General features: G+C 43.5%; 1 protein-coding gene across 2 annotated transcripts in view; it reads left to right on the top strand.

Annotated features, from left to right (window-relative positions):
• The first annotated feature begins 3216 nt into the window (after window positions 1-3216).
• SRFBP1 (serum response factor binding protein 1) overlaps window positions 3217-11373 on the top strand; it is a 68041-nt gene continuing 59884 nt past the window's right edge. For both annotated transcript variants that reach the window (XM_089491764.1, XM_089491753.1), the window contains exon 1: window positions 3217-3316. In XM_089491764.1, the coding sequence (XP_089347890.1) occupies window positions 3287-3316 (30 nt within the window). In that variant the 5' untranslated portion in view covers window positions 3217-3286. The remainder of the gene's footprint in view (window positions 3317-11373) is intronic.

Genomic DNA, 11373 nt, shown 5'->3' with positions numbered 1-11373 from the left:
AGTGCTGACTACTACCGTCTTCAAAATTCTCCTAGCAAAGAAGCAACTTTATCAAGAAAACCTGTTCCTCCACCGCCCTACTAATCACAACTCACATAACAGCTGTGTTTGGATCAGCATCATAAGAAGCAACTCAGCTAAATTGTTTATTTATTTATAGTGGTAGACACAGTCCAAGAGGATACCCCACCAACCCTCAACTTCCACACCTCCATTGCAGTAGCACATGGAGGTGGGGGAAAGATGCTAAACTTATCATTTACAGTGCGCCCTTTGTTCTGGACTCCCCTGCGTAAAACAAATAGCGCATATAAATGAATGGGGTTCGTGCACGCGGCGGCGCGGCAGCGCAGCAGGCGTGTGCCACAGGTGTATACCCCATTTGTCCCTATGGGACGCGCCATCCCTTCCTCCCTGCATGGCTTTCAGCATATGCTGAAAGCTGTGTAAAGTGCGCCCGCGTATGACGCAGGCGCTCTGTACATTTCCATGCACCAGATATGTGGAGAAAGAGTGTGATAGAAGAATTCCTCTCAGGTGCTGCTTTTCTACAGTTTTTTCGTTGTTTTCAAAATGAATCATGAGGCCCCATACAGACTGCCAAAATAAAGCTGCTTCAGATCACTTTGGAGGTATGCTGTTTAAATGATGCATGTGTCCTAAGAGTCCGGAAGCTGCGCCAAAGCTGCACTCCAGTCCTTATGTGTGGCTTTGGCACATTTGGCACATTTGGTGTGGATTGTGGCTTTGGCACGGCTTCTGGCCTCTTAGGACGCATGCATCATTTAAACAGCATACCTCCAAAGTGACCTGAAGCAGCTTTATTTTGGCCTGTCTGAATGGGGCCATAAGAATCATAGAGCTGGAAGAGACCACAACAGCCATCCAGTCAACCCACTGCCATGCAGGAACTCTCAATCAAAGCATCCCCTGTGACAGATGGCCATCAAACCTCTGTTTAAAGACTTTCAGGGAAGGAGACTCCACTGCACTGCACTGCACTCTGAAGGAGTCTGTTCCACTGTCGAACAGCCCTTACTGTCAGGAAGTTCCTCCTAATGTTGAGGTGGAATCTCTTTTCCTGGAGCTTGCATCCATTGTTCCGGGTCCTGTTCTCTGGAGCAGCAGAAAACAAGCCTGCTCCCTCCTCAATATGACATCCTTTCAAATATTTAAACAGGGCTATCTCATATCACCTCTTAACCTTCTCTTCTCCATACTAAACATAACCAGCTCCCTAAGTCGTTCCCCATAGGGCATGGTTTCCAGACCCTTCACCATTTTAGTCATCCTCCTTTGGAGATGCTCCAGTTTCTCAACATCCATTTTTGAACTGTGGTGCCCAGAACTGGACACAATATTCCAGGTGGGGCGTGAGTAGGCTTGCCATATCCTGCCAGGGGGCGGGACTTTCCCGGTTTGGGGCAGGTCCGCACGGTCCCGCCCCGGTTTGGCCCCGCCCCCGGGACACACACCACTCACGCGACGGACACCAGGCAGGGAAAGGAGTCTCGCCTCCGTTCCCTGCTTGGCCTCCTCCGCCGGCGAGGGAGGCAGCCTGGCTCTGCTCCCTCCTTCCCAGCCTCTGTGGAGGCTTGGGCCTCCACAGAGGCCGGGAAAGGGTGTGGGGGCCGCCCGTGATCGCGGCGATCGCGGGCGCTCTCCTCCCTCCTTCCCGGCCCCTATGGAGGCCCAAGCCTCCACAGAGGCCGGGAAAGGGAGTGGGGGCCGCCCGCGATCGCGCCGAGCGAGGGCGCTCTCCTCCCTCCTTCCCGGCCCCTATGGAGGCCCAAGCCTCCACAGAGGCTGGGAAAGGGAGTGGGGGCCGCCTGCGATCGCGGGCGCTTTCCTCCCTCCTTCCCGGCCCCTATGGAGGCCCAAGCCTCTACCGAGGCCGGGAAAGGGAGTGGGGGCCGGGAGGAGGCTGCTTCCCACCGCGGTGATCGCCGCGATGAGGAGCAGCCCTTGCATCCTTCCCGGCCTGAGAGGAGGCTGAGGCTTCCTCCCAAGCCGGGGAGGAGGAGGAGGACAAGGTTTTAAAATGTAGGACCTTAAAAAAAAAGGTCCTACATTTTTAAGCCTTGTCCTACATTTGTCCCGGTTCGGAGCTCCTCAGTTATGGCAACCCTAGGCGTGACCAAAGTAGGATCGTGACTGCATCTGCACCGCAGAATTAAAGCACTTTGACACCGGTTTGACTGCCACTCCTCCATCCTCTGGAATCCTGGGATCTGTAGTTTGCTGTGGCACTGACAGAGAAGGCTACAAAGGTCTCACAAAACTACAAATCCCAGAATGCCATAGCATGGAGCCACAACAGTTAAAAGCGGTGGCAAACTGAGTTAACTCAGCAATGCAGATATACACTTGTCCCTCCATATTTGCTAGGGTTAGGGGAACAAGGCCCCTGCGAGAATATGGAAAAACCGCACATATCAAAAACACTATGTTTTTAACCTGAGAGGACACCTCTCTAGGAATCTCTAGGTCCTCCAGGAGAACTCTGTGGTCAATGTCCAACAGACACTGACCATAGAACTGCACTGGAGGAGTACAAATGCCTAGTAGTCTCTCTAGGAATCTCTAGGTCCTTCAGTGAAACTTTTAGTTAAAATTGACCATAGAGTTGCACTGGAGGACCTAGATATTCCCAGAGAGAACATATTAATAAAATCCATGAATAATCAAATCCCCAAATATGGAGGGATGAGTGTATAACATATATATTTTATCACACCTCTCCTACTGGATTGAGGCGGCTTACAACATCAATAAAATACAACAAACAGATAAAATAAAAACAGATGCAGCCAAGGAGAGAACCAGTTAAAGGGCTTTCTTGGGCAGATTAGTTCAGGGGGGAAAGGGCTGCCTTTGCCTCCCTCCAGTGGGTGACCTTACTCAAAAAACTCCAACTTACTCACTTTCAGATCAGGGTTTCAGCCTACTATTTGCTGGCCATAAAAGAGCCCAGTGTCCCTTAATCCTCGCCAGTTCCCTCATCCCTCAAGAGCTTTGCTCTCTTTTGCTGGTCCTATTATATGAACTCTTATGGGTTGGTCCTCCACTGCCATAGAGTGCGAGCTAGAGCTACCAGGAATTGTATCATAGAGTGCGAGCTAGAGCGTCCGCCGGAAGTAGAGCGCCGATGAGGAGCGAGCGGCGCATGCGCGTTCTTTCGTTTGCTTTGGGAAGCATGGGGGATCCCTGGCTGCGAGGGCTAGCCCAAACGGACCATCCCTTGGCCGCCCCACTGCGCATGCGCAAAGGAGCTCTCTGAGAGAAAATGGCGGACGTTCTGAACCTCAACAATGAGGTGAGTTATCTCTGCTGCTTTGGAGGCAGTTCAAGGCGGCCAGAGGTGTCCTCATCGCCAAGGAGGACGCAGAATGGAGGACAGTTGCAGCATATAAAAGCTAAAAGCACTCATATAAATCCATACTTCTTAGTCCTGCTCAAAATGGAGGGCCTTTTGGAATTCTTCCTGGACAGGAGGTTGAGATGGAGGACGTGTCCTGGAAAAGGAGGACTCCTGGGCACTCTGGCTTAGGATGGCAGGCAGCTAGGTAGGGAAGGAGCCTTGGAGAGGGCCTTGGCTCTCCCTCTCTCCCTCCCTCAGGCTTGGTTTAAAGGAGTGGTTCCCTAATACTGTGCTCTAAGAGCTTTTGGACTCCAACTCCCAGAAGCCTCAGCCATGTTAGCCAGTAGCCTGGGATTCTGGGAGCTGAAGCCCAAAATTCCTTAAAGAGCACAGTTTGGGGACCACTGTTATAATATCAAGGGTTCAGCAGTGGTCCCCATTAAGAGACTTTGACTTCAGCTCCCAGAATCCTCAGCCACGTTGGCCAGCAGCCTGGGATTCTGGGAGTTGAAGTCCAAAATTCCCTTAATTTTGACTCCAGAGCTTAATAAAGAGCACAGTTTGGGGCCCACTGGTTTAAAGGCTCTGAGATGGGGGCTGGGGGTCCAAAACACACTGCAGGAATAATCCAGTTTGCAGCTGCTTTAACTGCCCTGGCTCAATGAATGATAGGGAATGTTGGGATTTGCAGTGTTTGTGAGACATTGAGCCTTCTCTTCCAAAGAGAGAGCTCTGGGGTCACAATAAACTGCAGTTCCCAGGGTTCCCTAGCATTTGAGTCAAGGCCGTCACAAACTGGATTATTTCCACAGTGTGTTTTGGACCTTAGACCTTGGGAAGTTCGAGGCAGCATCGACACGATACACATAATGCAGTTTGACACCACTTGTAAGTGCTGTATTTCCAGCCTGATGGGATACTAGGATTTGTAGTTTTACAAGGTCTTTAGCCTTCTCTGCCAAAGAGTAATGGTGAGAGACAGGATGGAATAGTGGTTTGGATGTTGGACTAAAGACCAGAGTTCAATTCCAGGCTCATCATGAAACCCGCCGGGTGACCTTGGGCAAGTCGCACTCTCTCAGCCTCAGGGAAAGGAAATGGCAAAATCTCTTCTGAAGAAATCTTGCCAAGAAAATCTCATTATAAGTTGGCCATAAATCAGATATGACTTGAAGGCACAGAGCAGTAGCAGCAGCAACAGTGTGCTCTGAGCTACATCATATTCACATGGGTGAGGTGGGGGCCTTCTGTTTTAAACCAAAGCTGAGTGAGAGCCGGTGTGGCCTAGTGGTCTGAGCATTGGACTGCGACTCTGGAGACTAAGGTTCAATTCAAAGTTGAGTGAGACCCACTGGGTGTCCTTGATGAAGTCACATGCTCTCAGCCTCAGGGGTAGGCAATGGCAAAACCTCTTCTGAAGAAATCTTGGCAGGAAAACCCCATAGTAGGGTCACCATAGTGTCGTGATAAGTTGGAAACATGTTGGAGACACAAATTAACAACAACCTGCCTGCCAAAACTAAAAATCCCCCGGATTCTATAGGATGGAGCCATGGTGTCAAGTGATGTCAAACGGCATTATTTCTACAGTGTTGATGCACCCGCAGTCAGCATTGGCCATGATGTCTGAAGTTTTTTAAGGATCTATAGTTCAATAAAGGTAACATTTCTTAACATGTTTTTTGAGTAGAAAGGAGTTCACTTTCAGTCTTTAACTTCTCCAGGGACGACCACCTTTCTTAGACCCTGGAAAGACTTCCCAAGTCAGTGTAAAGCCCAAGGTTTAAATTCAGTTGGTGGTCACAATTTGAGTAGAGCCAAAGTAGTGAATCAGTTGGTGACTTGAGTTAGTATGTTCTGCTTGGGACTATACATCTGGTCAGTTAGGACCTACTGCTGGGTCCTAGCCTTATCTTCAATGGACTAGAAGTGTAGCAGCCTTACTATTATCAAAGAAATATAGAGTACAGAAATGGCTTCCTATGTGCAAGCTATATGCCTCATTATATAACAGTTTTCCTGAACGTAGGTCCAAAACACACTGCAGAAATAATCAAGTTTGATATTGTTTTAAATGCCCTGGCTCAGTGCTAGGGAATCCTGGGAACTGTAGTTTATTGTGGAACCTGAGCTCTCTGACAGAGAAGGCTAAATGTCTCACAAGACTACAGGTCCTAGAAATACCTAATTTTAAGTCGGGGCAGTTAAAGCAGTCTCAAACTGGATTATTTCTGCAGTGTGTTTTGAACATTAGAAGCTAAGTAAGAGTCAGGTCTGGTTAGTAATTGGAAGAGATACCAGCTGAACATAGTAGATGCTGTAGGCTATATTTGGAGGAATGCAATGGCAAACCACCTCTGAATAAATCTTGCCTAGAAAACCTTATGATAAAGCCACAGTAAATCAGAGTTGCCCCGAAGACACATAACACTAATTTAATCAGGTCTAACAAAACCAACACTAATATATTTATCATGACATGAACTTTCATGGGCTGAGGATTGTTGAAGTGGACTCGATAAAATCTTACACCATGATACCATATTAATCTTTAAGGTTGTATTAAACACTTTGTTATATTGTGCATGTGTACAATGGTTATATACAGTTTTATATGATTACATAAAACAGGTGTGTATATAAATATATGTCTAATACAGACACACATAGGCCTAAATCCTATTGCTAGTTTTGACTGGACTAGACCCATTGAATCAGTGAGATTTACTTATGTGTTGACTCAGCATTCAGCATATGATTGAATGGATTTACTCAGGGCTAACCAACAGGATGCCATACATAGTGTATATGTTTGTGTTCACATTTGTACTGCACAGGCTGATCTTGTGAATGTATAATAGAGAAACCTATATATATATATATATATATATATATATATATATATATACTGTATACCACAAAGAGATATAACATTTCCAAACATTTTGAAGCCATTGGAGATTTCTCCCCCCACCTTTTTAATATTTTTATTTTTTTAACAGACAAATATACAAGAATATAACAACTAACAAAGCAAAAAACTAAACAAAAACCCTGCAAAAGAATAACAGATCATCATTTTGAAGTACAGTATATCATTATCAAATATGTCTTTTATCCCTTTATATTCCATATATTTCTTCATATCTTATCAACATTCATTTTGCTTTTAATTAAAAAAGAAAAAGAAGGAATAACCGTGATAATAATAGTGATAATTTTTTTAAAAAAGGTGACATGACATTTAGTCAAAAAGACGGACAAACAACACAGATATAAGACATCTTAAGACAGTGAAAAACAAGAAAGAGAAAACAAACAAAACAACAACACACAAAACAGTTTCACAAGACTTTCTTGCTTCTAAATGTTTCCATCTTTGGAGACTATTATATAGTTCCCCCTATATTTGTCCTTTTCTTTTCATCTTGTTATTACATTTCTCTTCTCTAATTCTGCCAAATTTTAAACTATAAACTATATCTTCACAAGATTCCTTCTCCCTTTAAAGGAAAGAATTATGAAAACAAATTGGTGGAAGGGGGAATGGATCAAACCTAAATTTTATAGCGATAGTTTTAGCAACATAAAATATTTTATTGATAATTTAGTTATCAGATGGAATTAAACTGTTTGGTGTGAAATTATGACATTTAAAAATATTAGAGCTTCAAATTGTAAATATATTTTATACTATAGAGAAACTGCAGGTGCTGCACACTGTTCTATCGAAACACATGCATCTTAGTTTAGGCTAAGACTATATTTGGATATAAAGGAAGGGTTCCTGTTGGTAATATGCCTTAGTGTATCCTTTTACAGTCTGTGGAAGGAGATATGAAAACCTTTTTTGCACAACTTACCAGAAAGCAACTAGGACACACTTCCCAAAGAGAGCATCATCCTCCCAGATATCTGGAGGAACTCTGGGAGGTCCAAGAAAAAGTTGTGATCTTTGTGCAGCTAGATGCAGCCTGGCTACACACTCCAACCTCCCACCCCACCCCTGGTCACTAAAAGGGAAGTGAAGTAGAAGTATGGTGAGCACAAATTAATGTACATGGAGGATTGAAAAGGTGTTTATTTAAAAGTCTTTCATGTAGACAGACACACACATACAGAGAGAAAGTCAAGTTTCTTTGTTTATTTCTTTTTAAGATTTTATTACCTCTAAAGTAATAGTATTTATTACCTCTAAAGTAGCAGTAATCCAAATGGGATGTAACCAAGGAATGTAGCACTGTGGCCAGATTCGACTTCTCCAGGAAAGAGTGCAGTTGGAGCACTACTTATAACTGTGCAAAAGCGCTCCTGTCACTGTCAAATCCTGGGCCTTCTGGGTCAGAGCTGAAGCAAGGAGTACCCCCAGATGGTGACCCTGTGTTTTCATGGGAAGTGAAATCCCATCTAACACAGGATGAATCCCTGTGTTCTGTGTCAGAACCAGGAAAGGATCGGGAAAGCTCAAGAAAGATTAAGAATAATGAGGAACATAGTAGCATTTTATAACATAAGACATAATTGAGGGAGAATTTCCTACAAATGTTTTAAGAAATATATGCAAGTTGAGAATGAGAACTTGGTCCATCTTCAATAATACTTTAAATTATTGTTAGAAACCAATATGGCAGCATCCCCACTTTCTGTAGCCCTCTGAGGTGCACAAATTGTTTGCCTCCTGTTTGGTAAGGAGGTAGTACTCGTTATTTCTCTGAATGCCATCTCCAGACCATCTCCAAAATGTAAAAAGCTGGAAAGTAGACTGCACATTTCTTCTGGTACTTCCCTTTAATGAGCAAGCCCCATTAAATTCAGTAGGATTTATCTCTGAGTAGAGATGGATATTTTATATTGGCTGACATCCATGGGTGAAATATCAAATGGTATGCATGAAGTTGATGATATTATTCTTGAAAATGTTGCTAGGTGGCAGCACAAAATAAGTAATACGCTTTCCCCTCATAGTGGCTTCTTCGTCACCTTCTCTTTTAAATATTTTTAATTTGTTCTCAGTAAAATTTCATTTTTATTTTAGGACATTGCCATCTCATTTATGTGTAAAGTTCACCAACCTCTTACTGTACAGGACTTATGGATGAACTTGCAGTGAAACTTAAAAAGTTCATTTTGATTTCTGAGAATTTTGCATAAATGCAATGAATAAGACATGTCTGGCTTTCCTATAACTGCATTTTTCCCTATTTAATTGTAGTGATCCAAGCTGAACTACACAAGATGTTTCAAAAACGTGTTGGTATATATTGTTCAATGGAATTTACTCTTTATCAGGGGTGGACAAAGTGTTGCCTGTGGGCTATATTTGGCACCCCAAAGCCATTTTTGCAGTACGCCCAAAATGTATGCAAAAATGTATTTTTCTGCTGAGAGCAATGTGTTACTCTGAGGACAGGTTGCACACCTTCCCCACAAAGAAAACAAAAACAGAAATTGAGAACCATTTAAGTTTTAAACTTTTAAACACTGCTTTAACCCTTAGGTGAGTCATTGAACCAAAAGGTGCTGCCCAATGATAAGGGTTTCTCTCCATCGGTTTAAAAGATCCTGATGTGTTTTTCTTACAAAATTACCTCTCCCATTTCCTACCCTGCAGACTGAAAGGAAATAGTAAGCTTGCTACTTACTCCTAATTCAGATCTTCACCTGCTTTCTGGTACCACTGCATATTGGCAGCCTGCACAGCCCGCAGTCAAGGTTTGTTTGGAAATAGGTGGAAGTGATAACCTTTAAAGCACTTTTCCTGTGTATCACAAGTTAGTCCTGTCTGCAGAGGCACTTTTACCCTTCTTCCTTTCCTCCCCCCCCCCCCCCCACTCAGCACATCTTCATAAAAGCATTCATTTTTATTTTTTTATATTATATTTTATTGAATTTTAATACATTAAAAACTACAAAAGAAAAGAAGGAGAAGAACAAAAGGAAAAAAAAGGAAAAAAGTGAGCCTATATATTTATAATGATATATAAATTTTTCTAATAGCATTGAAACTGAAGGAGGTGAATGCCTCACTGCAGCAAGGGAGATTTCCATCCTGTCTAACGAAGGCAGTGGTGAGGCTGTTACCAACAAAAGATGCCTCTCTGGATCCCACCATCCTTAATAATTATTGGCAAGTCACTAATATTCCAATCTTGGGCAAGGTGCTGGAGAAAGTGGTGGCCTCCCAGCTCTAGAGTTTCTGGATGAAACAGATTATCTAAATCAATTTCAATTTGGTTTCATGCCTAGGGTACAGACACCGCTTTGGTTGCCTTGGTTGATGACCTATCAGGGAACTGGACTGGGGGAAAGTGTCCCTATTGGTTCTTCAGGACCTCTCTGCAGCTTTTGATACCATAGTATCTTTCTGGGCCACCACTTTCAGATGGGACTTGGGGCCACTGTTATGCAGTGGTTCTGATCTTTCTAAGAGGGTCGAACTCAGAACTCCTGTTTGACTCTTTGGTCATTGTCTTATGAATTCCCACCAGGTTCTCATTTGTCCTCCATGCTATCTAGCATCTATATGAAACCTCTGGGAGACATCATCCAGAGTTTTAGAGTGCAGCATCACCAAAATGTATACGACACTCAACTCTGTCTCTCTTTTCTCTCTGATTCCAAGGAAACTTTCTCTGTATTGAAGCAATGTCTGTTGTCAGTAATGGATTGAATGAGGGCAAATAAATTGAAAGTTAATCGAGATAAAATAGAATTGCTCCCGGTTAGTCAAAAGGCAGATCAAGGAATGGGGACTTTGCCTGTGCTGGATGGAGTTACACTCCCCTTGAAATCTCAGGCTCACAGATTGGTTTTTCTTCTAGACTTAACTCTGAGCCTGGATGCCAAGGTTTCAGCAATGACCATTTTCAGAGTTAAAATTGGTGTGCCAGCTGCACCTGTTCCTTGAGATTTCAGATTTAACACATGCCTTGATTACATTCTGTTTAGACTACAGTAGCACACTGTACTTGGGACTCCCTTTGAAAACTTTTTGGAAACTTCCACAGGTTCAAAATGCAGTGGCCAGAATGCTGACTGGGGTCAGTTATAGGGGACATATAACTGCCTTGTTAAAGCAGCTTCACTGGCTACTAGTTTGTTTCTGGGTACAGTTCAAAATGCATGACCTATTTGGCCCTGTATGGCTTAGATCCAGACTAACTGAAGTTGAGACTAGCTGAAAGGCTTTCTTCCCACCACCATCACAGGCCTGCATGGTGAGGACACAAGAGGTAGCCTTCTCAGTGGCTGCTCCCACCCTCTAGATTGCCCTTCCATGGGAGCGGAACTTCCCTCTTTCCTTTTGCTAGCATGCAAAGAAGTTTTTAGGGCAAGATGGTTTCAATTGAATTTAAATTTTTATTTTAAAGTTTTATACTGATTTTATCCATGAGCAGCCTTGGGTCCCTTTCTGGGAGAAAGGTAGGAAAATAAATAAATAAATAAATAAATAAATAAATATTCATGGTGTGTTTCTTTGATAATCCATTCTTAGTTTAAACCAGGGATGGAGAAAGTTCAGCCTACAGACCATGTGCAGCCTCTGTATCGTTTTTACAGATGCAATCACATCTTTAATTTTTTTTTCATAGAACTGATTAAATTTCAAGTCTATTTATGAGTGTGGCAAAAACCATTCAGTTCTAGGTTATGCTAATAGTGGGAAGAGGCACAAAGCTAGTTCATCTCAGCTAGAGTCTACATGTGCCAGCGGAAACCTGACCTTGGGAAGGAGCAGCAAAACCGGATCACTTGCTGAAGTACTGGTTGAGGATGTGGTGCTTTGGCTAGGGAGAAACGATGTTGGCAGTGTGGCCATGCTCCTTGATGTCATCTATCCTGCTAGGCTAGGGAAATTGGCCTTCCTAATTGGGATTCTCCGTGTGACAGGGTGATCTCCTGTCACTAGTCCCAACTAGTCTGCCAATCTAGCAGTTCAAAAGTATGTAAAAGTGAAAGTAGATAAATAGGCATCACTTTGGTGGGAAGATAACTATGTTTCATGCACTCAG

This window comes from Sceloporus occidentalis, unplaced genomic scaffold (assembly GCF_023333645.1).
Source record: "Sceloporus occidentalis isolate IW3139 unplaced genomic scaffold, rSceOcc1.0.p SCAF_1, whole genome shotgun sequence".
NCBI lineage: Eukaryota > Metazoa > Chordata > Lepidosauria > Squamata > Phrynosomatidae > Sceloporus > Sceloporus occidentalis.
Note: the sequence above shows the minus strand (reverse complement) of the source record. Positions and strands in the feature narration are given on the sequence as shown.